This window comes from Gilbertella persicaria (assembly GCF_025201335.1).
Source record: "Gilbertella persicaria strain CBS 190.32 chromosome Unknown B0P05scaffold_54, whole genome shotgun sequence".
NCBI classification, from domain to species: domain Eukaryota; kingdom Fungi; phylum Mucoromycota; class Mucoromycetes; order Mucorales; family Choanephoraceae; genus Gilbertella; species Gilbertella persicaria.
This window is the reverse complement of record NW_026252015.1, coordinates 145,701-171,788: the sequence shown is the minus strand read 5'-3', so window position 1 is coordinate 171,788 and position 26,088 is coordinate 145,701. Positions and strand designations below refer to the sequence as shown.

The window sequence follows — 26,088 nt, the reverse complement described above, 5'->3', positions numbered from 1 at the left end:
GCATATAAATATAAAATAAAAGGAAAAAAAAAAGAAAGGTTATATTTAAGAAGCACCAGCAACAGCCAACCTATTTTATCATGAGTTCATCAATCATAAACATATCACTTACTTTTTCAAGTGGGCCATAAAGACTTGCAAGCTGACATCATCAGTCAAGACAACAGCACCATCAGTAGCACTATAAGGACTGCCAGAGGTATGTGTGGTAGAGGGATTTAATTTAGAGAGCAAGAAACGAGCTTGAGATCCACCTTGATCACACACAATGTAACGAGGAACAGGGAATCTTTCCATCAATAAGTCTTGAGCATCCAAGACAGGTGCTTCCAAAAGTTGCTTGAAGTTTTCATAGCCTTCTTGGTCTTGATAACCAGCTTCACGCCATTGTGCAACAGTAGAACCATGGAAGATCAAAATATGGAAGAAAGTATCCAACAATAAGATAGCATCTGCCTTGATAGAAACAGAATCCAACAAGACAGGTTGAGGTGCACTATCAAAGCTGTATGATGTCAGAGTAGGTTGAATCATGATAAGAGAAGAATCGACATTTTCACGGTTCAATGTGTGGCGATAAAAGGCAGTTTCATCAGGCGAATTGTTAAAGACTTGCAAGAATTGAGAACGTCTTAAATGGAACATGAATTGAGGGTAAATAGAAAAGTTTTCAGACAGTCTGAAGGAATGAGGATCGTCTTTACGGTAATCAGCAAAGCGTTGACAGAGACGAATCAACATACGGTCCAACCAGCGCAACACATCAGGTCCATCGTCAATTTCACCCTTAAAGACAGCAATACGCGACATCAAGACAGCAGAAGTTTCTTGGTCAAATGAATTGGCAATCTCAGGGCTTTGTCCTTCAGCAAAGTTACGAGCAACCGTAGTGACACGAAGACGGAATTGACCACTTGAATGTTGATAGTGAGTAACGAATTGGATCAGACCACGAGAACCAGGCTGGAAAGGAGCAGAGGGTTGATTGACCACTTCAAAAGACAGCATTGGTTGTCTCATGGTTTAATGAACACATCTTCCAGGCAGAAGTATTGCCAATACCAATCTCAGTTTCACCTACATAGGCAGTCTTCTTGTTGGCAGAGACAGCATGGCCAATAAGACCACAGACCTTTAATTCACGTGTGGTCTGAACATCCATAGTGGCATTAAAGCCCATTTGTAAATGGCCTTGGCTATCCTTTTGAAAGATACGTTGGAAACTTTGCTTAAAGATGGCTGTGTTGAAAGAATCAGCCAAGATCATAAAACCACCTGTACTGTTGACCATCGATCTCATTTCTAACAAACCAATTTGATCAAGACAGCCAGCAAAAATATCAATGGTATGGCCATTTTGAGCTGCTCTTTTAGCGAGTGCATCATAAAACTAGATATGATATGAGTATATAATAATAATAATAAAAACATATAGGAAAAAAAGAACTTACTTTGGTGGCCTTTTTGTAATGCTTTGCAGATTCCTTTTCAATATCATGATGGGAACGAATAGGTTCTCTTAATTCGTTACTGACAACCATACCAGGTCCTTCAGAGGCAGCACCACCAGAGAAGAGCATCATACGAGCACCTGTGTTGGGGAATGTGGTCTCCAAGAGACCAACAGCAACACTCATGGCAACACCTGTGCATCTTTCAGGACGCTTATCATCAGCCACGGGCCAAGGATCACGTTGTAAGTTTTCCAAGATAGAGGTCAAGACAAACTCACAATCCTTGACTGGAAGCAAGAATCTATGAAGCATAAGAGATCAGTATCTAGACAGAGTAAATTGATGTTACCTGTTAGCAGCCATGGTCATTTGAGGTGGTTGACCGGGACGATTGGGATGTTGTCCAGGTACAGGGCGAGCAAGATTGTTGGTTAAACCCAACATTTCTTGGATTTGCTTTGCAGCATATTCCTTTGTACCACGGAAAACAAATGACTTGGGCAATCAGAAAAGCCCAATTCATGGACTTGGGTCTATAGAAAAGACAGCATCAATAACATCATCTCTCCTGCATAGCTACACCTACCATGGTACCAAAGGTGATCAAACCCACCCAGGCATATTCAGGCAACAAACTTAAGCTGACAATCAAAGATTCCTTCAGTGCCTTTAAATCTTCTTCTTCAAGACAGGTATCGACGATGAATAAAAAGATAGGTGGGATTTGAGCAACACGGTTCAAGTTGTATTCAATCGTGGTGTATTTAGGCAAAAGTTCAGCAGGAAGATTGGTGTTTGAGATATCCTTATAATGAGGTGGAAGCGCGTTTCTTTGAAGACAGAAGGGACAAATCCAGAGCTTACCACGCACGTCGATTTGACTAAACAAAATGAGTATGGCCATCGTGTTGTTTTTGTTATTTTACCAGTAAGGATTCAAGATGGCTCGGCAGGGAGCTTTACAGGTAACAGGCTCATACCAGATGGGGCTTTCAATAAAGTCTTCACGTTCCTTTAAAGGTGTATAGAGACAAGCAATAGGAACAACAGCCTTTGTGGCTTCAGTACGTGAAGATGGCCAAGCATTCCAAGAGAAACGAATACCGTCCTGCTAGAGTTAGTTTTTATGTAGGAATAAATTGGCAGCTTACTTGTTCTTCAATTTCGTCAAAGTTCATCTTGTTTAATACAGAAAGAGAAAGAAAAAAGCGTAAAAAAGAGAGGAGTTACAAAAAATTAAAAACGCGGTCTCTTAATACAGAATGTTATTATTTGGCTCAATCGAAACAGAGAACGTATTTGAATTGCATTGTTCTCTCATTTCCTGTTATCGCCAGAGTAGTACTTTGTCTCTTTTTTGATTGACGTCATGCTTTTTTTTTTTTTCTATTAAGCTTTTTTTTTTAAAAAAAGAAAAGTGATACAAGACAACTTGAGAAGAATTTGCCCGTATTTGGAAGTGTGTTTTTGCTATTGTTGTTTTTTAATGCAAGACAGACTTTATATTTTGTTTTGTTTTGTTTTTTTCTCTCTTTTTCATAAGCTATGGAAGATTACGAAACAACCACGACTACAGGTAGAATGATCGATTTCAAGTAATTTTGAAAAAAAAAAGAAAAGAGAATAGATATGAAATATTAAAATTCTTTATTTTGTATTAGATTTACAAGGTCTATACAATGATATCGAACATTTGATAGGTAAAAAAAAAAAAAAAGAACATAAATTTGTAGTCAAGTAGCTTGACATATCAAGCTATAGATGTTCCCTTTGACCAGTTTACAAAAGATGTTGAACAAAAGATTCCTGAAGAAACACCTCAAGAGAATTATGCTTTTGAACGCCCCATTTTGATTGAAAGTGATAATGATGATATTGAAGAAGAGTAAGCGACCTAACTCAATCCAGCTCACTGACTGTGCTTTGTATAGACTATGGACGCCAGATCAAGCACACTATGCTATGTCTACATGTTATCGATGCAATAAACCCATACCCTCACTTCAATCGTCTAGTCTACAATTAGTAGCTTCAGAATTGAATGTAGCTAACATATGTGCAGACTGTTTAAACAGAAAACGAACAAGATCCAGATCATTTACATTGGATGGAAACAATGTGTTGACTCAGTTGCTGATAAACTAAAGCAATCCTTTGGCAGTAATAGTCTCTTGTTCCTTCAAAGACAGTTAATCGTCGAAAGAGTATGCCTTCCATGACTCCACTTTTACTGAGCAATCGCTGGATGTCCTAGTCAACCCTCTCGACGAGCAGTCGAGCTTCTTCATTTATTGAAGATGTTAAACAGTTTCTATGCCTCTTTCTGAAAATCAAGTCGAAATTCATTATATCAAGACTATCAAGATCAAACACCAGATGTCAAAAAAAGACGAGCCATAGTTCATTGTTTGATGCTATCAATCTATGCAAACCCAAACAGAACAAAACACGACGCCTTCTTATGACGACGTATCATTGGTCTATTGGAAGACGATACGACATGGGCTCAAGAAGACAGTGAAGTATTCGGTATTCATCAAAAACATACATCAACAAAACCAGGATCCACTTGTCAGTAATACTTATATACCCTTCGACGTAAACAGATCAAACAATTGAGTCAAGACAAGAAAGAATGAATGTTTATAGTAAGTACATTCAACCATACATCAAATCCAACACATGACTTTAGATAATGCCTACATCGAATGCATGGAATTACAAACAGACCTTGTGCCTTGGATTATTAAGCAAACACAAAAGGGCCCACCCGATGCTTGGTTTGGTTATGTTCCTCCTCCAAGAGAACCAAAGAAATTCATGGGTCTCTTTAAGCGTAAATCAAAACAAGTGGATGGAAACAACCTTCGAGCGCAGCAGCTTCAGTTGGGTGATGAGCTATTAAGTAGAACAACACCTTTGTTAAACCGTCAATACAGCAATAGTCAACTCTCAGTATCTCCTGGTGCCAATCTCCTTATATGATTACAAGCAGATTTGCTACTTCGCTGTGAGTCAACAGCCAGATATAGAAGATGAGTCTATCCATTCACCCTACAAGCAGATCCAATTCAGCCAGTATCCATCTTGAAAAAGAAACTTCAAGCAGACACGTCATCCCCAGAGAACAGTTTTGAAGACTATGGACCAGAAGAAATAGAAGACATGTATCATGAAGCTCCTTATAATCAACAAAAGCCACAAGACAACGATGCTGTGGAAGACTATATTACCACATGAGAATGTCAGGGGAGAAACACAGCGGCAGCTATAGAATGGCTGAACAAGAGCATGTTACCACCAAGAAGAAGGCAAAGTTATCGTTCTCTAGAACAAGACCATCGTCCAGTGTACGAAAAGAAAGTCGCTATTACGTGAACACACAGATCAAGTAGAAGAAAGAGATAGTTTTTATGGCACTATGATCATGAAGAAGAAGTTCTTATGATTACTTTGATTTGCCAGCGCATCCTGTTCGTCCACCTTCAAGCAGAAGGGTCTCTCCTGCTAGAACTATCTTCCAGACTTGATTATTATAGTCAGCAGCCAAACAAAACCCTTACATGATGAGGAATGGGAACCACATTGGATGATTATGCGACTTGTTTCCTCGAATGGACCGTCATTATATCAATGAATTCCTATGTCTGCTCAAGGCGATTTTTTATTGCCAAAGTATGATTATGGAAATATTATGAAGATGCCTTAAAGAAAGAATGATGTAACATGAGAAAAATAAAATTTATCATTTTTTCACATACTTATTTATGTCTTTTACTGAAAACAGTCTTGCTGTCATTGAAAATCATGTTGCTACACTGACATTAAATCTCCTCAAAGGGAATGCACTGACTGGGGAAATGAATGCACTTTTGTTGGATATTTACAACAGATCGAAAAGACAAGCAATCGTGGTGGTGCTTAAGGAGCCGGCAAATTCTTTGTAGGGCATGGATTTATCTCAAGCCAATGCGTCTCAGGCAATATCAAGCGCTCGTTTGACAGGGCATTCAGTATTTGAATATTTCTATGGTTTCCTAAACCTATTATTGCACGCATCAATGGTCCTTGTCTTGGTGGTGGCATGGGACTCGTGTTTAGTCGGATATTCGTGTCGCCATCAGGATGCTTATTTGCCTTGACTGAAGTAAAGGTGGTATTATTCCTGCTATTATTTCCAGTACATTGTGCCTGATTAGGACCACAAAAAGCACGTGAGTAATGTTGACTGGAAAGGTCAGCATGAAAGAAGCTTCCTTATTGAGCACAATAGTGACAGATATGACCAATTGGATCAACAGGTGTCATGTATAAGGCATTTGTTATCTTCTGCACCAATGCCTGACCAATATCAAACAATTAGTGGACACTATCCAAAAGGTGCTGACCTAAAAAACTGGTCGTATTCGGACAGTGTACAAGAAGCTTATATAACATGATGCAATCAAGAAGCCTTATGGTATTAAGGCCTTTGTATCAAAAAGAAAGCAGATTGGTCTGCTTTTATCAACTCCAATGCAAAATTGTAAGTCACTAAACAAATAAATCACATTTGCATGAATTTCCTTTTTTCCTTTTTTTCTTTTCTTTTTATTTTGGTTCTACTTTGTTTCTCTTTACGATGCATCCTTCGGATTTTGGTTCTTCTAGGCAGCCTAGAACAACACCTTCTAATATGGATCCAAACAAACCACTTGATAGTAAGTTCATGTCATAATAAATTACATGGTCTTATTTCCTTATATAGTAAATAGACTAAGTACTTGGTATGAAGACTCTGAAGAGTATGAAGGTAATCTTGAAGAAATGGCCACTGCTAACCTAGATCAGGTAAAATATATCCTTCCCAAAAAAAAAAAAAAGTCCCGAGCTTACACTAGTATAGTCTTTTCAAGACGAATTACAACATGTCAACCAATGGTTTGGCTTTTTGACAGATGCAGAGAAAACTGCAGCACTTTATACCTTATTACAACATTCATCCCAGGTACAGATCAGATTTTCATTCATATGTTACAAGACATGAGAAGACCAAATCCATTAACTCGAGGTTTGTGTACTACTTGAACAAAATGACATTTAACCCTTACTATAAAAAAAAGGTTCCGAAAGAGCATCTAATATCATGAACTTGAGCAATAGAAGGTTATCTTCTATCAACCAACAACAAAGCCGAGTGATGAATAACAGACATTCGTTTGCATTGGGTGATACACAAGAACTAAGTCGTATTTTTGGTTCTATGGGATCAAGCTGGCTCAATACAGACGAAGCCCATGCTTTACCCCCGAGACCTACCACAAGTGTATCGAGAACACCTAGTCATTTACGCCCAAAATCTGTCATGGAACTTGGAGGCACATCATCATTTTCTAACTCTTGGCTAAATCAACGTCAGCCCAACATGTTTACTACACCAGAAATTCAACCTGCTATTGAACGACCTCGCTCGGCTGATATTTCATCATGGAATCTACCTTCTTCCTCTTCATCACAACCACCTTGGAAGCCATTAGGTAATCAGCATGACATTGATTTCCAACCACAATGGAGAGACAATCCTGTCATTCAACACTCACAACCCGCCACTCATTTCCCAACTTTGGACGATACAAAAAACAAGCCATGCCAACAAGACAGACGAATTATGGACAGTATTTAGCAGCGCCCAAAGCCATGCGTTCCACGTCTATAGATAACAATGATGGGCTTTTAGGATACGGGAGTGATCCTGGTGATTCTTCCCGATATCGATCAACACCTGCTGCCAATATTTCGCTACATGGGAAGCCTAAATCAGCGCATGAAGAAGTAGTGGATATAGAGCTATTAAAAGGTACAATTCACAACGTCGGTTGTTTCTCATAAGATAAAATAGATGTTCCTGCTTGGTTCAGAAGTATGCGCTTACATAAATACAACAATATATTTGAGAAAATGAAATGGCAAGATATTGTTAAATTAAATGATCAAGAACTTCAAGAAAAAGGTGTAGCTGCTCTGGGCGCAAGACGAAAGATGCTTAAAGTATTTGAAAGTATAAGAGACTATTGTCGAGCGCATGTAAGTCTCTTTTTGTGTATATGTCTATACTAAAGAGCCTTTGTTAGCAAATTGACTATTAAAAGAATATAGATTGAACATGTACAAGATCCAATTTATTTTAAAATTCTACAATTTTTTTTCTCAATAAAGAAAAGCATCATAAGCGAATTTATTTCTTGCCAGCAGCAGCGAGAGCGGCTTCAGTACCCTTCTTAGCGAAACGCTGGTTACGGAGGAACTTGGCATCCAACTAGAAGCGATATCAGCACCTTATCATCACACTTAATTTTATGACTTACACTCTTTTGAGATCGGTACTTGTGAGTAGCGGGCTTCTTGATACCGTTACGGTGAGCCTTCTTGTCTTAAAAGAGAAGTTCAGCCTGACGCACATATATGTATTATGTTCACTTACTTTGGTTGTGGTTGGTGTGGTTCTTTGACTTGGCCATCGCGATCTATGAGCTTGTTTATATCAATATTGGGCTGTTTATTTGACGCGACACAAGGAATGAAAAAAGCAGAGAAGGTGACATCCGAAATATCCATCCATTCCCCATCCTCATTTGATCCGTATTCTTTCTTTTTTAATCGATCATATGAATGGTTGTAATCATACTCGTTTCTAAATGCTTCCCTTCTCTGCCTCCCTGTGGTGATGATGATGGATTACCTTTTGTCGAGAGTTAAAGAAGGATCCACTCTACTGTCAAGCGATCATGCTAATTTAGTATGCACACAATGAATCTACCGGACAATAGTACCGGAGTTTTCTGTTCCGGTAAATATATGGATTAACCGAGTCGCACCTTTTATCTTGTTCTTGTCAAATGTATATGTAATCAACCCGCATTGATAACTATTTGCTCTTTGGTTCCAAAGAGTTATCAAAATAACACACTGACAGAATCTTTAATTCTTAACAAGGAACATATATAAAAAAAATAGGTCAACATTTAGTCGATTGACATGGCTGTTAAAGTATATATATATATATATATCATGTACATTTTATTTTACTTTTAATGACAACCTCGATAGCCTAATATACACCATTCGATTGGAATAACACCAAGATCTGGATGAGCCAGGTCTTTAAATACTTGTGGCGTCATATCCAAAGAACCTATGATATGTAAGGAATAAGGGCGTTCAAGCACAATTGATTGTTACCTTCTTTACACCCAGGGCAGCAATCTGTCACCGTACAAGTAGTGCTTTTGCCTCCATATTTGACTCGTAATTGAATGAAGCACCAAGGGCTTTTCTTGGATGCTTTTCCATACTGCTTGATGTTCATGGCGCAAATACGGCTGTGATCACTGGCTTTTGGGCCACAAGCACCAATTGCGCCGCCTTCTGTCACAGGATGAAAAAAAGTGCCTGTGCCTTTAAATATGTTGCCTATAAGATTGACCACGCGAGCCACACCACGCTTCACGTATACATTGTCCGGCTTTTGAACTGCTGTAGACGTCGAGACAAGAGTAAGCATAAAGAACAATGCTAAATATCGGAAATTCATGGCCAAGAAATAAAGAAGAAAAAAAAAGGTTGAGAGGTCAAGCTTTTATACATGTTTCAGTTTTACTCTTTTTTTTTCTATCGTTATAGAAAACGGAACCATATTGTTTTATTTTTAGTAAAAGGAGATATCTAACGTGTATAAAAAAAAGGAAAAAAAATCTTGTCAGGAGAGTATGTCGAGGCCAAGAAATGAATTGGTCGTATGTCAATTTGCCTTGTTTAATTATCTATAGTAATACTCTGAATAGAGTCAAAATAGCATGAATGGTAGTATGGATTTATTCCATCATGCAATGGCTTAAAGATTAGCCACTGGTATTGTATGTACTAATAACAAAGGAGTCTCCTAAAACAATAATTATATCTTGAATATACTCAAGTTAGATAATGAGCGACACTTTGAAACTGGTTTTTTTCTTTTTCTTCATTTGAAATTCAAGTACTAGACAATCCTACAACCTATTTTCCCCCTATTTTTCTTCCTGATGCAAATATCTCCTCGTTTACACATCCCATGCTGTTCAATTTATTTTGCTTAGAAGAAAAAAAAAAGCACACAGCACCTACATGTTGCTAGTTATTTTGTCCTGACAGCATTTCTGGAGTGCTATTGAGCCAAATTTATCTGGACATTAAAGATTTAATGATTTAGGTAGAGCATTAAAGGAAAGCATTCTTTTCTATTCCTGTTTAGTCAAAAGGATTGACTTCAAGTTTGATTGTGTTGTTGATCTAATGCAAGGGTTGAGATTGGATGGCCATAATATCAGTCGATGAAATGCTAGGTCTGCTTCGATAGTTCCACAAATGCCTCGAGAAAAGGCAAAGTTGGTTTCTATAGCTTCTTATTTTGAATACAAAGGGCTGTTGTAACCTGATATAAAGCCTAGAAACACAGGAAAACACGTCTATATTTACTCGCTCAATTAGGACCTTTTCAGCAGATTTCATTATGCTCTCTCCAGTGGATTTGTTTCTACTAAACAGCAAATCCTATTGTCTTGCTAAAGTCTCTATTCTATGCTGAAATTATTTAATTATGCATTGCCTTAAGACTCATCATATTTGTTGCTGCACATTACATTTAATAGATATAAAATCGATTAGAAAGAAAAAAAATCTAAACTCAATCTTCTAATACAATCAGTTACACAAACCTATGTATAGAAATTAAAATAGTGCAAGTGAGGTTCGAACTCACGCCTCCGAAGAGACCAGGCCTAACTGGCACGTTAGACCACTCCGTCATTGCACTATAAACTGACTGTCATGTGTGCATGTTTGTTTTGGTTCGCTTCTTCGTTCTCTTTCGCGGTTTTTCTGGTGATTCTATTATGTTAACAAATCTTCAAATTGGAATGGTGCATGTCTCTGATGTTCCTTAAAGTACATACAAAGTTTGGTGTGATTTGGTCTAGGTCTGATGGTACAATGGTGTTCCAAAGATTTCAGCCAATGGTTCTGTCTTCTGTCAGACCCAATCAGATTCGAGTCAAAACTACTGATCGGTGTGTCAATTGTTGGGTCTGGGTCTCAATTGTTGTACTTTTTTTTGGTTCCTTATTTGTCCTACTTCTTCCGTATTTTGTTTCATGATATTTTGCTGTGATTTAATTGTGTATTTTATTTTGTTTTATTTTGTTTATTGTATTTGACAGTTCATCTCAGTTTGAATCTGTTGAATTTTATAATTTAATTGTATTAATTGTTCTCCTGTTTGACATTTCAAACGTAATTGCTTTTTGGGCAAGTTTGATCTGTTCTAGATTAATGACAAGCAATTGTCTTTGTAGAAATTTATTCTAAAGAAAGTATAAAAGCTTAAAGAACTTTAGAAGGAATAAAAAATATCAAGAAATTAATCTTAAAAATCGAATTTTTTTTATAAATTTTATTTTACATATATCTTCATTGTCTTTTGAAGGAACTGTGCCTAAGGTTATAATCTCTCTATTTGTGTCTATCTCTCTATAATTACAATAGTCTTTACAGTCTTCTGTTGTTAATTATTGGTTTATCTCTTTTATTTGTTGGTCTCGTCGTTCAAGGTAAACACAAAGGGAAAAAGAGGGAGTTGTCAAGTGGTCCGGCCTACCAGATCATATATGTGTTCTAACATGTATTATTACTCAAGTTATATTATGTCTATTAAAGAAGCAAACTCAAGTACTAAACGTGGTGCTGGTATGAGGTTCATGAATGAGCCTAGAGAGTTCTCTGGTGAAGGTGATGGTAATTCTGCTTTGGTTTGGGTCAATCGTATGCAAAGGTTGAAGGTCTCAGGAGGTTTGAGTGATGAAGAAATGTTGTTCGTCGCTAGTGACAAGCTTGTTGGTAAAGCAGAGACTTGGTTCAACGTGGTTGGTGCAAATACAGTTACCTGGGATGCCTTCGTGAGCGCTTTTAAGAAGCAATATTTATATGATCAAGAGGATAAGTTTTGGAGTCAAGTACAAGGTCTTAGACAAGGTGCTGAATACCCCTCAGTGGATGATGTTGCACTCAAGATGCAAGAGTTGTTCATGCTTTTAGACAACAAATCGCAGAGTTTGCAAGTGCGTACGTTTCTTAACGCTATAAACCCAACATTGCTTTTGAGGTGGAAAAAGAAGGTGCACCAGTGACTTTTGAAGAGGCGAAAGTAAAGGCTATGCAGATTGAGCGTAGTTTGGTCAAGTACGCAAGTACTATTGGTTTTGAGCCCGTGAGACTGTAGTCCCTAAGTTTCCTGTGTCTGCTCCTTCGGTTGCAAGTGGTTCTGTATCGGATGCTGCTTCTATGTCCAGTATGTTCTCTTTGGTGGACAAGTTAGAAAGGTTGAGCATTAATTTGGTAAACTTAACTAACAGTGTGGCTCAAAATGGTACTCGTGGTAATACTGGTGGTGTCGCTTCTGTTCGTCGTAATTTGGTCTGCTTTTACTGCAATAAAGAAGGACATAAGAAGCCTGAGTGTCCGGAGTTCTTGCAAAAGAACAATTTTGGGTCTGGGGTTGCAAGTGGTAGTAATGCTATACCCATTGGTAATGGGTCTTCAAACTTTTCTGGTGAAAGCCAGGGAAAAGAGAAGGAGTACCGATCTTAAAGGAGGTGATTGGTACTCGTAGTAATGGTGAAAATCCTCTAAAGAAAAATGACAAGTCGGTGAACTTGGTTGATACCCTGAATGACAACGTGTTAACGAGATTTACGGTGTGAAGAGACCTGTGTCTGCTGTGCCAGTTGATACGCCGAATAAGCGGGGTAATAAGGGTAAAGCGGTGGATCAAGGTGATGTAGTCATGACTATGCCGGTTCCAGTTGGTAATGGTGCTTTTGTTCCTGCAGTTGATGGTATTGCTGCTCCTGTTAGGGGTGAAAATGTTTTTCCTCCGGTTGTTGGTGGTGCTGGTCCTGTGGTCAAGTCAGGAAAAAGCGGTCAAACCTCGTAGGTTACCTGTCAAGACTAATACCTTGAATGTTTGGGACACTTTGAGGAGTTTAGACGCTGGTCTTTCAATGTGGATTGGTTAGCTATCGACCAAAGTGCTGCTAGGGATGTTAGTGATGGTCTGAAAGACTTGAGGCTGCAGCGACCAAAGAGGGCAAAGAGACATTTAGCTGCTGCGGTAGAAAGAATGAATGTTGGTGCTAGAATTAATGTAGTGGATAATGACTCGTCAAGTGATTCTGCTGGTTATGATTCTGGAGATTCTGGTATGTCTGGTTATGGTTCTGATGTTTCTTTGGACTCGGAGTTGGTGATGGTATCTGATGAAGCGGATTTGGCTTTGAGTGAAACAGAGTCGGTGTATAGATATCCATACAATTTGAATCGAATGAAGGTCAGCTCTCCTTTGCGTGGTGTGGTGACTATCAATGGTAATGCTGTTGAGGCTATCTTTGACACTGGGGCAAGTGTGTCGGTGATCTCTAAAGGATTGGTTGATGCTTTGGGTCTAGTACCAAATGGTGATAGTTTGCATTTGGTTGGGTTCAATAATAAGAAGGCGCCAAGCAAGAGCAATGTGGTCATGGATGTACCAATCTCTGTAGCTGGTAAGGTGCGACCGGATCATATGTGTGTACAAGACGAAGGTGACAAGAATGACAAGCTCTGTTTGCTCGGTGTTCCTTGGTTTCAAGCATACGGTATTGAAATTAATTTGTCTGAGTCTACTATTCGTATACCGTCTACAAGTGGGATGGTGAAGTTGCAGTGTTACACCACTCATTTGCCTGTGTCTTCAAGCAAGGTGTATCATGTTGAGGCTTCGCAAAAATATACAGAGACGTTTGAAGAAGGCTTGGGTCCTATTGGCGTTGAAGGTGAATCCAGGTCTAGTGGGTTTAATGGTGGTAATGTAACTGATGGTGTTGATCCATTATTGATGCCTGTTGTTGAAGAATTCAAACACTGTTTCTCTGAGGTGACTGGTTTGACGAAGATCAAGGGGTATCAAATGGACATTCATTTGAAAGAAGGTTGGGAACCAGTAACAAGTAGGCCTTTTCGTTTGGGGTGGCATGAGCAAGAAATCATGGACAACTATGTTGAGGAAATGCTAGCTCTAGATTTAATTGAACCAAGTGAAGGACTGTTTGCGTCTCCTGCTTTCCTGGTGGATAAGCACTCTGGTGAGAAGCGTGCTGTGATTGATTATCGAAAATTGAATAAGATGATTTTGTGTACTCAATTTCCTACACCTACTGTAGCCGAGTTGACTGAAGCCACTGCTAATGCTACGGTGTTTAGTACTTGTGATTGTACGTCTGGGTATCATCAATTGCCGCTTAACCCAGATCATGCTGAATTGACTGGTTTTGTTACCAAGAAGGGTGTGTTCAAGTACAAAGTATTGCCTATGGGGATTTCTAGTGGTTGCTCTGAGTTTCAGAAGGTGGTGTCTAGTATTTTCAAGGACTATATTGGTAAATTCGTCTTAGTATTTTTGGACGACGTCTTAGTGTACAGCAAGAGTATGGATGAACATGCTAATCATTTACGTCTGTTATTTGAAGCTTGTGAAAAAGCGAATCTCAAGTTGAAGCGCAAGAAATGTTTCTTTGGCCGCGACTCAGTTGAATACTTGGGCCACTGTATCGGTAGTCAAGGTGCTTCCCCTGGATCAAGAAACGTAGACAAGATACGTAACTTTGAGGTGCCTTCGTCCGTGGCTGTTTTGAGAAGTTTTCTTGGTTTGTGTAATTATTTCCGCAAGTATGTTGAAGGTTATGGGTCTATTGCTTCTTCTCTGACCAAGTTAACGAGAAAGAATGTACCTTTTGTCTGGGGTAATGATCAACAAGATGCTTTTGATACTTTGAAGAAGGCTCTCTGTTCTGCTCCGATCTTAGCTTTCCCGGATAAGGAGAAATATCAGGTGTTGTCTGTGGATGCTAGCCACAAAGGTTTGGGTGCTGTGTTGTCCCAATGTGATGATCCAAAGACTCGTGCAAATGAGAGAGTGGTGTCTTATGCTTCTCGTGGTTTACGTGGTCCTGAAGCCCGCTACCATATTCATGAATTGGAGAGTCTCGCTCTGGTTTGGGGTCTGTTTACTTATAAACATCTGCTGAAAGGACGTCGTTTTCTGTTGGTAACTGATCATATTAGTCTGGTGCATATTTTCAAGCCGTCAAAGTCTACTATGAAGTTGAATCGTTGGAGTGCCGCTGTTCTGGATTACGAATTTGACATCATTTTCAAAAGATCCGAGGATAATCTAGCCGATCCATTGTCTAGATCTATTTCCATTGAAGAATTCAAGGACAGGTTAGATTGCGGTGAAGATGTACTCAAAATAGTCTAAGGGACTTATTGTTTCAAGTGTTTATATAATTAATTTAATTGTCAAAAAAAAAAAAAAAAAAACGTAGTGTAACTTTAGTTGTAGAAGTATAAATATCGCATTGTTAAAAAACTTAAATAAATAATCAACAAAAGTTTCTTAAATCCAAGATCCAAAAAAAACAAAAAGTTTCTTAAATCCAAGATCCAAAAAAAACAAAAGTTTCTTAAATCCAAGATCCAAGAATTGAAAAATTATCCAATATCCAAAAGGTTTCTATAATCCAAAGAATCATTTTATCGTTGGTGGAGACTTGTGTTTCGGTTTTGTGTTGGTGGTTCAAGTTGACTTTTGGTTCCCTTTAAATAAGACTTACCTCTGTTTTATTTAATTGTATTTGTTGACACAATGGCTATTTCTTTTGCGTGGTTTCTCAGTTTGTACTACTTTTTGACGAATGGTTCATATCCACAAGATGCTGATGAAAAGGTGAAACAACGGGTCAGGTATCAGTGTAAGAAATTGGTGATTGCTGTTGATGGTCGTCTCTTGGAAGAAAACTCGGGCAGAGAGCTGTTACATGAAGCTAATGCGTTGGAGAAGGTTAAAGAGATACATCAAGAGAATCATCTGGGAATTCTGAATACGCTAGACAAGGTTGTCAAGTTCTATGTTCTGAAGGATGCTCGTGATATGGTTACTACGGTGGTCAAGACGTGTGAAACATGTCAGTTTCGAGAAAGGGTCAAGGCGGTAAGGTCCAACCCTGGTGCGATTGTGAAAACTCCAAGACACCCGTTTTTTATGGTGAGTGTCGACGCTGTGGGTCCTTTGAGTGTTACTGCTCGAAATAATCGGTATATTCTTACGGGTATATGTCATCTTACTCGTTATCCGGTTGCTCTTGCTGTTCCCGATATTGATGAAAACACTACAGGAGAATTCTATTTTAGTTTCTGCAAGTTCTTTGGGGTACCTCAATATATTCTCAGTGACCGAGGTGCAAACTTCATTTCTACGTATGTTCATCATTTCCTGAAGAAGTTGGGTTGTAAAAATATCATGACTACTAGCTATCGACCGCAAGCTAATGGTATGTGTGAAAGGTTGAATGGTTCGCTGTGTTCTGTGTTGGCAAAACTGGCTAGTGATCAAGGCAAGATTGATCAGTGGGATTTGTACTTGGATGCTGCTTTGATGGTCTTAAGGTCTACAAAGAATGTTGGTACTGGGTTTTCGCCAAGTTATCTCCTATTTGGTTATGAATTCAGGACTCCTGCTGTTTGGGTTGCGCCTCGTTTAGACTTTGCGGAAGGAGAGGAACAACAAGAACTGGCGGAGCGTATTGAATTGATTCAAGACCAGTTAGTGAAGGTGCGTGAAGAAGCAAGATTGGTGTCTGATGAGCGCAAGAAGATGTCTAAGCGTAGATATGATGCCAAGGTGGTGTTTAGAAGACCTTTTGAGGTTGGTGAAGAAGTGTTGTTGAAGGTGGCTGTTCAAGACTCGAAGTTTGGTGACCGTTGGGAGGGTCCGTACACTGTTTTGTCTGTGAACAGCAAGTCTGGTACTTATCATCTTACTGGGAAGAACAGTTTGCGTTTGAAGCATGCAGTAAATGGTGATCGTTTGAAGTTGTTTCATCGTGAGGCGAAGCATATGGTTCCTGACGTTCTGGTGGCGCAAGCAAATGAACAGTTTCAACGGTGGGTGAACTCAAGAGTAAACGCGTATTCAATGGTGGATACGGCGGTTGAATTTTAAAAGAGAACTCCTTGCTCGGGGGCGGTACGTGTCATGTGTGCATGTTTGTTTTGGTTCGCTTCTTCGTTCTCTTTCGCGGTTTTTCTGGTGATTCTATTATGTTAACAAATCTTCAAATTGGAATGGTGCATGTCTCTGATGTTCCTTAAAGTACATACAAAGTTTGGTGTGATTTGGTCTAGGTCTGATGGTACAATGGTGTTCCAAAGATTTCAGCCAATGGTTCTGTCTTCTGTCAGACCCAATCAGATTCGAGTCAAAACTACTGATCGGTGTGTCAATTGTTGGGTCTGGGTCTCAATTGTTGTACTTTTTTTTGGTTCCTTATTTGTCCTACTTCTTCCGTATTTTGTTTCATGATATGTTGCTGTGATTTAATTGTGTATTTTATTTTGTTTTATTTTGTTTATTGTATTTGACAGTTCATCTCAGTTTGAATCTGTTGAATTTTATAATTTAATTGTATTAATTGTTCTCCTGTTTGACATTTCAAACGTAATTGCTTTTTGGGCAAGTTTGATCTGTTCTAGATTAATGACAAGCAATTGTCTTTGTAGAAATTTATTCTAAAGAAAGTATAAAAGCTTAAAGAACTTTAGAAGGAATAAAAAATATCAAGAAATTAATCTTAAAAATCGAATTTTTTTTATAAATTTTATTTTACATATATCTTCATTGTCTTTTGAAGGAACTGTGCCTAAGGTTATAATCTCTCTATTTGTGTCTATCTCTCTATAATTACAATAGTCTTTACAGTCTTCTGTTGTTAATTATTGGTTTATCTCTTTTATTTGTTGGTCTCGTCGTTCAAGGTAAACACAAAGGGAAAAAGAGGGAGTTGTCATGACAATAAATTTTTGATGTATAATATTACCCTTAAAAATTTTAGAGAAGTCACGTTGAGGATGTATGATTGGCTGCTGAATAGTTTTGCCGGTGAAGAAATGAAGAACTTAGAGGAAGCATTGAAAGACAAGGCAGATTGAATCCTGATTAATTTGCTATTATGAGTAAAATGATTGCTTTTAATGCGTATAGCTTAAAAGTACTGTGATGTTTTGATAATAGAGTTGTATGATAAGATAATGTAGAGACAAAGGTAGAGGGATATCTATTATTTTTTAAACGATTATCTTTAATATAGATATTCATAAATAGAATTGTATATATTTTTATAATTTAAACAAAGTATTATCCTTCTAGGTATTTCATTTAAATATAAATAATATATTTAATCAAGAAAGCAACTGTTCTATTATGCATAAAAGCCAACATTTTCATTTATGCTTTGTTTAAAATAGACTTCTTTTTTATAATAATAAGAGATATCCCTCGTAGATACTTTGAGACTGTTTTGTACAATTTTATTGTTCTTCTTTTTGACTATACATCTTGATCTATTAAAAGACACATTGACTTATTCAGTACAAGAGGTTCTTTTATGTCTATTTCTGATGTAAATTGATTATGATATATTTTAGTATGTAAATGAAGACTTATTTAATGTCAAATCATCAACACTAGCTTAATCCGTTTTTACTAATGAAATGGGGTCGTTTTATTGCTTTCACCCTCTTTTATGGGCATTCTTAGATAATAGTTGATGACTTCTGATTCAGGACTTGCCGTGTTACTCCTTTAGCACTAATAAATTCGATTCTAATTCAAGACTTGGTAACTTTTTGTAGTGTAGATTTCCTTTTTTGCGTCTTCTTGTTTCTGTTTAAGAGTCTGATCAGCACATGCTCAGACAAAGAGAGGACCTGAAGAGGCTCAATTATCCTTATCAAACCAATAATATATTTGTACTGTATATGTCCTCCTTCTTAGTTATTGTCTTTGTGTAATAAAAGCTACGCATGTAAACCACTTGTATAACGACTGTTGCAGTCTTTTATTTTCACTATGAGTTGAACAGAGTATGTCTCACTTGCCAAGTTACAGCTATGTTGTCTTCAATACACTATGATGTCATGTTTTGCTTTCGTATACTTGATGTCTGGTTGTTAGTATTTTTTTTCTTACTCTTTATGCCATTTTTATCAAAACGTGATTGTGACTGTTAGCTATTGACAAAGAGAAAAAAGAATACTTATCAAAGCAGTGTACACCGAGCACCTCAGGCAAAAAGAAAATCGGGGTTTGAAGCACGAGCCCTCCTTTTGCATGACATTCATTGTTTGTCATGTCCAAAGCTATCCTTTTTAACTTTAGAAGCGTCATTTTTTATAGTAGAAACTACTTAAAAGTACTGTTTACATCAAATTGTATATAAGTAAGTACTTATTTGCTAATCAATATCTACCTAAAAGGGCTTTTTTGTACTAATTACAGTGTACAACAAATTTTGAATGCAGATTTAAAGGCAATATTCAAATAAAGCCGACTATTTCATCTTAGTAAACTCGTTTTCTTTTCTTTAGTAGTGTCTAGAGATGGTCTTACCTGATTTCGGTTGGATCAGATTTTCTTTTTATTTAAAATATGTTTTTTAGTTATCACAGAGGGGTGTAATGTGGATAGACTGAAAAAAAAGGAGTGCATAAGTAATCGTTGAGCAAATTAGAAAACGTTTACGAGTAAAGAATGCTGGTGTAGTGAGATCAAAGTTCACTTAGGGTTAAAGGGTTGATTGTCCAATGCGAAAAGCCAGTAAGTGGACCATATTCGCCATTGGCAGACAGATAGAACAGTAAAAAGACGACTGTCAGGCGGCAAAAAAGGAGGACGGGATTCGAGACAGAGTAGGTGGTAAACCATATCAGGTGAAAAATACATCTGTGGATAGAAATAAGTGAGGACTTCAATCCAAATGGTCCATTTCCAAAGACAATAAAGAATGAAATGTTTAAAAGAGTCGATACTTAAAGAACACAGGCAACAGTTACTGTTGGGAACGCGATTGATTTTATATAGCCGTGCTTCTGTAGGTTGGATCAGACCTACATCGAGTTTTTTTTTCTTCACAGACCTCCGTGGATCCCCCATGGGTCAAAAACATAAATTTCACAAAACAGTCAAAACGATAATACCATTCGAATTCTTGGATTGAAAGAACATGTTTTAAATAAAGAAAAAAGAGCCTTATTGATAATGTAGTTGTCGAGTAATGGTCCATCAAAGATTGGTGCATTTAAGCTGTGTCTTGAGCATTTTTGCTCTAGATGACTCATAAAACCTGTCATCTATGGACTTCTAAAAGCTACCGTATGTTTTGAGAGCTTCAAAAACATAAAAAAAATAGAAACATAATTGATTTATAGTGCAAATGTGGGATAAATAGACACACGACATACTGGATGGCTGTGAGCGAAGATTGAAACCAGAAGACAACTCTAATTCTTCGTCCAGCCGCATTCAAAATCGAGCGTTTGCTTAGAACTGTTTAAAAACGCAGTTACTCGGCTTTGGTATAGTGAAAAAAGTTATAGACTTTTGCTTCATGAGTATATTGAAGTAAAGAATACAGCAACCCTAATGCTAAGATTTTGAGAAAATATGAAAAAACATTTATGAGGCTTTCCTATCATATTATACCATTCTTATATTACAATCAGCAAACAAGCAAGCACTTTGATTAAAAAATAGAGTGTCTGGCGGTCATTTTGAGTATTTAAACTTGTTGATAGCTCTATTTTTCGTCTTTCGATGTTAAAAAGAAGATCAGAGGCTGTCAAAACGAGTTTTTTCCATGAGTAGTACTCTTTGGATTAGAGGCCGAAATGACCGTTTTTTACAAGTCGCTTTTTTTTTGTCAAATCGACTCTAGAAGCACCGCGGATAATAGTAAACATTGCCTGTAAGTACTTAGAGTATTTTATGCAGGTATGAACAGGCTTTGTTCTTCGGTAGAAGGACTTTGTAAAGGACTATTTAGTGATATGTTTGCTAAGGAAAAAACTACCAAACTTTACAGTTCAAATTAAGGTCTTCTTTACGCTGTCATAAAAGTTTCAATAGTTTTTTATATGCGTTATTGTTATTATTATCTTTAGTTTAGCCCAAAAAGAAAAGAAAAGATTCTTGTTTGTTCTAAGTCAATTGTCAAAATTTCTTTTTATATATACATCTATTTTGATTTCCATAAAGCTCTAACTTTAGGTGTAACTTTGTAACCAAATGTTTCCATTTCTTCAAGTACCATATGGAAACGAGGGTCTTTTTCGTATGCTAACTTTTGTGCCAAGTTACGGTAGCAAGTTTCAGGTGGAACAATATCATAGCTCTTCATTTCTTCAAGATAGACAAAGGCATCTTCATAATTCTTTTGAGTACAGGCAAGTGCCATCATCTTGGAGTAAGTATCAAGGTTTGGTGTGATTTCTGCCTTCTTCATTTCCTCAATCACAATATGACCCATACCCTTCATACGAGTGTGAATGCATGCGTCAAGAACACAGTTGTATGTGTCAATATTAGGTACGACGCCTAAATTGCTGGCTTCGCGGTAAGTAGCAATAGTACGGTTCAAATCCTTGGCATCAGCACAAGCAGCAATAACGGTGTTGAATGCAGAGATATCGATTGTCTTGTTTTCCTTCTTCATTTCTTCCAACAAGTAATAAGCCTTGTCGATGGCCTCTACATCCTTGTCTAATTTGGAACGGATAGGTAATGTGGCACGCATGGTAGGGGGAATGCCTGACAAGCGCATGATATCCAAAACATTAAAAGCACTCTTCAAGTCGTTCTTTGCAATGAAAGCCTCCATTAAAGGTGTAAAATAGTGTTCTTTGTAAGGGTATCCACTTGTACTCAATTGACGAATAATATCTGTAGCCAATTTGGTGTCACCTACTTTGCCAGCTACACGGAGCACATTCAACAAAGTACCTTCATCAGGGCGTAATGAGTATGTACCAATGGCTTTGTCCCAACAGTATTTGATAACGTCAATCTCATCTTCATCAGCACCAACACGCATCACATCCATGTAAATGCGAGGTTCGCTTTCAACAGGGAATCCTGCTTCTTCTGCCTGCTTCAACATGTCAAATGCAACCTTTGCTTTAGAAAGTTGAAGACATGCAGTGATAATAATTGAATAACATTTCAAACTGGGTTGAATACCAGCAGTCTTCATTTCTTCCAACACGTTCAAGGCATGATTCAACTTTCTAGCGTTACATAGACCCTTCAATAAATGTTGATAAGAAGTTGCTGTCAATTCAAGACCCTTTTCCTTGATTTCTTGCTTTAATGATTCCAATGTTTTGATGTCACCAGCATTAGCAAAGGCCTTTTTTTTAAAGAAATAAGTAACTTCTTTTTTGATTTAGGATCAAATTTACCTCAAGTGTAATATTGTAACTGTCAAGCAAAGGTGTCATGCCATTTTCCTTCATTTCATTCAAGGTGTTCAAAACCGACTTTCTGTCTCTAGCGCGAGAGTAGGCTGTCAAGATAGCACTGTATGTAAGTTGATTGAATTGGAGGTTTTGTGCTTTAATTTCATCAACAATTTTCAAGACATCGTTCAAGTTTTTCTTTGGGTCTCTGTTCTTACGAAGCTGACTAACAAGACGGTAGTTGAAGGCAGAAAGAGGTGCTGTAGGATGGCTCTGTAATACAATTTTTTTAGACACATTGTTTTCCAAAGCTTCAGTTGAGTTGAAACGAACAAACTCTACAAGCGTCAAAAAGTTTAATTTCTCTACAAATTTTTCTTTTCTTCTTTTTTATTATTTACTTGAATTATTGACAGCCCAGTGGCTTCTTGCCTTGATCTCGGAAAACAAAAGTCTGTTCATTCTAGGTAACTGTCAAAAAGATCAAGAAAAGTAAATAGCTAGGGCTGAAATCAAGCTAGGGTGCAAATCAAGAAAAAAAAAAAGCAATTTGTGACAGCGATTTTCATTTGTGGATTATTCTCCTTTTTGCATGTAAATATTGTTTTCTATACAATTAGCTCTGCATAAATACCTTCATTGTTCTTGAATTTAGTTTCAAGTGTTAGTTTACTTTGAACGAATAGAAACTGCCTTTATCTTTATTCTTTTTTCTTTTTCTTCGATTTTGATACGAGGCATTTTTGAATTTCACAATCGGAGTAAGGGTCGGATGTTTAATTGAACAGCATTGTATTGGATGGGCCATAAAATCATCGAGATTGAAACGATATTTAGCTGTCTCTCCGTTTTTTTCCCTCTTTCTTTCTTTTTTTTTTCTATTGTTGTTTATGATATGACGACTTCAACGTATTCTGAGAGAGAGCCGCTTCTATCAGCACCTATTCATAACCAAGCAAGCTCAGGAGGCTCAGTTGTGTCTTACACTATATCGCAGCAAAATTGTTCAAACATTACCCTAAAAGATCGTTCCACAACCAATTCGACTAAAAGAAAATTATGGTTTGCAGTTGGTTTAGCTTGTTGTTTCTTTGCCACCGAGTTGATTGCAGGCTATTTCGCTAATTCTTTAGGTACATTTAATTGAGTATGTTAGAATACTTTTTGCTGACCACACTTCTTTATAGCTTTGATGTCCGACGCGTTCCATTTGTTATCTGATGTAGCCAGTTTCATTGTTGCCCTCGTAGCTATTTATTTGGCTGAAAAGCCCGCAACAAAAAGTAAAAATGAAGCAAGCACTGAACTATTGGTATTGATGGTTTTCTGTAGGACATACATTCGGTTTTCATCGAGCAGAAGTCATTGCTGCGCTTGTCTCTGTATTAACTATTTGGATCCTTACTGCTTTTTTGTTGAATGAAGCAGTTCAGCGTATCAAAAAGCCTCAAGTCATTGATGCTAAGCTTGTAAGTGGATTTGGATTTAAAGAATCAAACTGATTATGTTGAATAGATGTGTATTACTGCTAGTATTGGTGTTGTTGTTAATATCATGTAACTATCCAACAATGTCATACATGTCATTAATCAGTTTCAATTAGTTTGGCTTATGTACTAGGCGGACATCATCATGGACATTCTCATGATGAAGAGGATGATCACCATACACATTCAAATGTTGAGGAATCAAGTCCTCGTACTCCTCATAAGGTAACATTATAGCTTTATTTCCCACCTCCTTTTCTCAAACCATTTAAATAGGAAGCCAATATCAACCTTAGAGCTGCTGCACTTCATGTCCTTGGTGATTTGTTAGCTTCAGTGGGTGTGTTGATTTCATCTATTATTTTGATCTTTAGACCTGATTTGACTATTGTTGATCCTCTATGTACATTCTTGTTTTCTATCTTAGTCTTGTATACCACTTATCATCTCGTAAAAGACTCTTTGGCAGTCTTGATGGAAGGTGTGCCCGGCAATATTCACCCTGACTTGATTGAACAATCCCTTTTGACACTCCCCGGTGTTCTAGCTGTTCATGACTTACATGTATGGACATTATCACCCGGTAAATACTCCTTGACAGCACATATCAAGATTGATCCACAAACAAGCAACCATGATGAAGTGTTATCAAAGGGTCAACATATTGTGTGTGATATTTATGGCGTACATCACTCTACTCTTCAGATTGAAACAGACAATACTGCATTCACAAGTCACTGCAACCCTGAATTATGTGCTCCTAGAACTTAATCATCATCATTATCATCATTTTTATCATTTTCATATTTTGACAGCCTATTTCTATTGGGTAATGATTTAGTGCACTAAAAAAAAAAAGAATTACAATAAAGTGACATCAACCCAAGTTTGCATAAATGATCCGTGTAACCGATAAATGTAATAAAAGGAAAATTTATCTTTTTCATTTTCTTTCTTCTTCTTTAACATATTTGAAATGACTGGAAATCAATTTATTGGTGCTATTGATCAAGGCACTACTTCTACAAGATTTGTGATATTTGACCATGAAGGAAAACTTATTACTTATCATCAAATGGAATTTGAACAACATTACGTGCAGCCTGGGTAAGCAATAATATAATAGTGTACATTCCTTACTTAACTATATTCTAAGATGGGTTGAACATGATCCTTATGATATTTTAGCTTCAGTAGATACTTGCATTGAACATGCTGTTCGTAAGCTATCATTGCTCGGTCATGATGCGTCTAGTATCCAATGTGTTGGCATCACAAGTCAACGTGAAACAACCATAGTTTGGGACAGTGAAACAGGACAACCACTATATCCAGCCATTGTTTGGAGTGACAACCGTACATCACATACAGTACAAGCACTTGCTTCTCAGCCACATTTACCAAAGGATCTACAAGGCACAGAAGCACTCCGATCTATTTGTGGATTGCCTCTTGCTAATTATTTTTCTGCTGTCAAGTTAAGGTGGTTATTGGACAACATACCTGAAGTAAAAGAAGCTTATGAGAACAATCGACTTCAGTTTGGTACAGTGGATACATGGCTGATTTATGTAAGTCAATCAATTTGTTGAAGACTTGTTAATGAACCCCCTTCACCTTTTTTTTAGAACTTAACAGGCGGTGTTGAAAAGGGTGGTGTACTTGTTACTGACGTGACGAATGCAAGTCGTACTATGTTGATGGATATTCATACATTACAATGGAGTGACAAAGCTATCAAGTAAGGTTAAATGGCTTGATAGAAGCAATCTAACTGTATTTAGCTTCTTTGGTTTTCAAGACCTTAGACTAGCCAAAATTGTACCTTCTTCAAGGGTTTATGGTAATTTCACTGGCGGCTCATTACAAGGAATACCAATTAGTGGCTGTTTGGGTGATCAACAAAGTGCTTTGGTAGGACAAAAGTGCTTCCAAATAGGTGAGGCCAAGAATACGTATGGTACAGGTTGCTTTATGCTGTTTAATACGGGCCCTAAACCAGTGTTTTCAAGCAATGGTCTACTGAGCACAGTTGGCTATCAATTTGAAGGTCAAGAACCCACATATGCATTAGAAGGCTCCATAGCAGTTGCTGGTTCTTCTATACAATGGCTCCGTGATAACCTAAGTATCATTCATCAAGCAAACGAAATCAATGAATTGGCAGCCAAGGTGCCAAGTACGGCTGGCGTGTATTTCGTTACTGCCTTTAGTGGTCTCTTTGCTCCTTATTGGCGTGACGATGCTCGTGGAACTATTTGTGGGCTAACACAGTTCACTACGCGAGAGCATATTGCCCGTGCCACATTAGAAGCTGTGTGTTATCAGACAAAGGCTATTCTAGAAGCCATGAACAAAGATGCTGGTCAGCCTTTGCGAGCACTCAAGGTCGATGGCGGTGTCTCGAATTCAGATGTGTGTATGCAGATTCAAGCAGACATTCTGAATATTGAAGTAGAACGACCTCAGATGAGAGAATCAACAGCACTTGGAGCAGCCATTGCGGCAGGTCTAGCAATGGGTGTTTGGAACAACATAGACGATCTAAAGAATGTAAATAACGATGGAAGGACTGTATTCAAGTCTCAAATATCGGATAGAAGACGCAGAAAGCTCTACAATGGCTGGAAAGAAGCCATTACAAGATCATTTGGCTGGGCAGATGTAGTAGCAAATGAAGCAGAAAGTCTAAATGAACATTTATAATAAAATAATTGATGTGTAACAATAATGCAAAAGTCTCAGACAATCAA

General features: G+C 37.7%; 8 protein-coding genes and 1 non-coding gene across 9 annotated transcripts; 4 read left to right on the top strand and 5 right to left on the bottom strand.

Annotated features, from left to right (window-relative positions):
* Positions 1–2: 2 nt before the first annotated feature.
* Positions 3–2,736, bottom strand: B0P05DRAFT_559553 (protein transporter SEC23). Its single transcript, XM_051580283.1, has 8 exons — positions 2,606–2,736; positions 2,381–2,562; positions 2,041–2,335; positions 1,804–1,949; positions 1,452–1,755; positions 1,004–1,390; positions 113–963; positions 3–70 (listed from the first exon to the last, which is right to left on the bottom strand). The coding sequence occupies exons 1-8, from the start codon at positions 2,630–2,632 to the stop codon at positions 46–48; spliced, it is 2,217 nt and encodes a 738-aa protein (XP_051430745.1). The 5' UTR covers positions 2,633–2,736; the 3' UTR covers positions 3–45.
* Positions 2,737–2,848: 112 nt separating this feature from the next.
* On the top strand, positions 2,849–5,201 carry B0P05DRAFT_559545 (uncharacterized protein). The gene is made up of 13 exons (XM_051580282.1): positions 2,849–3,030; positions 3,116–3,154; positions 3,216–3,339; positions 3,386–3,583; positions 3,726–3,761; positions 3,790–3,853; positions 3,969–4,025; positions 4,061–4,073; positions 4,108–4,419; positions 4,519–4,670; positions 4,743–4,804; positions 4,841–4,861; positions 4,894–5,201. Exons 1-13 carry the CDS (start codon positions 3,000–3,002, stop codon positions 4,982–4,984), a joined length of 1,200 nt encoding a protein of 399 aa, XP_051430744.1. The 5' UTR covers positions 2,849–2,999; the 3' UTR covers positions 4,985–5,201.
* Positions 5,202–5,990: 789 nt separating this feature from the next.
* Positions 5,991–7,824, top strand: B0P05DRAFT_559541 (uncharacterized protein). Its single transcript, XM_051580281.1, has 7 exons — positions 5,991–6,284; positions 6,340–6,466; positions 6,557–7,017; positions 7,095–7,290; positions 7,333–7,517; positions 7,565–7,749; positions 7,799–7,824. The coding sequence occupies exons 1-6, from the start codon at positions 6,180–6,182 to the stop codon at positions 7,577–7,579; spliced, it is 1,089 nt and encodes a 362-aa protein (XP_051430743.1). The 5' UTR covers positions 5,991–6,179; the 3' UTR covers positions 7,580–7,749; positions 7,799–7,824.
* On the bottom strand, positions 7,669–7,951 carry B0P05DRAFT_478752 (ribosomal L29e protein family-domain-containing protein; the record flags this gene model as incomplete). The annotated part of the gene is made up of 3 exons (XM_051575029.1): positions 7,669–7,749; positions 7,799–7,863; positions 7,915–7,951. 3 exons carry the CDS (start codon positions 7,949–7,951, stop codon positions 7,669–7,671), a joined length of 183 nt encoding a protein of 60 aa, XP_051430742.1.
* A 591-nt stretch (positions 7,952–8,542) lies between these two features.
* Positions 8,543–8,895, bottom strand: B0P05DRAFT_451450 (RlpA-like double-psi beta-barrel-protein domain-containing protein-containing protein; the record flags this gene model as incomplete). Its single annotated transcript, XM_051573888.1, has 2 exons — positions 8,543–8,625; positions 8,673–8,895. Coding segments are annotated over 2 exons (306 nt in total), but the record flags the coding sequence as incomplete, so codon positions are not given.
* A 1,307-nt stretch (positions 8,896–10,202) lies between these two features.
* On the bottom strand, positions 10,203–10,281 carry B0P05DRAFT_t105. The gene has a single exon. It is a non-coding gene; the product is annotated as a tRNA-OTHER (tRNA).
* A 10,035-nt stretch (positions 10,282–20,316) lies between these two features.
* On the bottom strand, positions 20,317–22,366 carry B0P05DRAFT_559523 (uncharacterized protein). The gene is made up of 4 exons (XM_051580280.1): positions 22,250–22,366; positions 21,852–22,186; positions 20,475–21,799; positions 20,317–20,417 (listed from the first exon to the last, which is right to left on the bottom strand). Exons 1-3 carry the CDS (start codon positions 22,308–22,310, stop codon positions 20,630–20,632), a joined length of 1,566 nt encoding a protein of 521 aa, XP_051430740.1. The 5' UTR covers positions 22,311–22,366; the 3' UTR covers positions 20,317–20,417; positions 20,475–20,629.
* A 342-nt stretch (positions 22,367–22,708) lies between these two features.
* B0P05DRAFT_559520 (cation efflux protein) lies at positions 22,709–24,281 on the top strand. Its single transcript, XM_051580279.1, has 6 exons — positions 22,709–22,981; positions 23,036–23,131; positions 23,181–23,317; positions 23,364–23,404; positions 23,452–23,560; positions 23,612–24,281. The coding sequence occupies exons 1-6, from the start codon at positions 22,744–22,746 to the stop codon at positions 24,104–24,106; spliced, it is 1,116 nt and encodes a 371-aa protein (XP_051430739.1). The 5' UTR covers positions 22,709–22,743; the 3' UTR covers positions 24,107–24,281.
* Positions 24,282–26,064, top strand: B0P05DRAFT_559517 (uncharacterized protein). Its single transcript, XM_051580278.1, has 4 exons — positions 24,282–24,442; positions 24,492–24,906; positions 24,964–25,076; positions 25,120–26,064. The coding sequence occupies exons 1-4, from the start codon at positions 24,312–24,314 to the stop codon at positions 26,039–26,041; spliced, it is 1,581 nt and encodes a 526-aa protein (XP_051430738.1). The 5' UTR covers positions 24,282–24,311; the 3' UTR covers positions 26,042–26,064.
* The last annotated feature ends 24 nt before the right edge of the window (positions 26,065–26,088 follow it).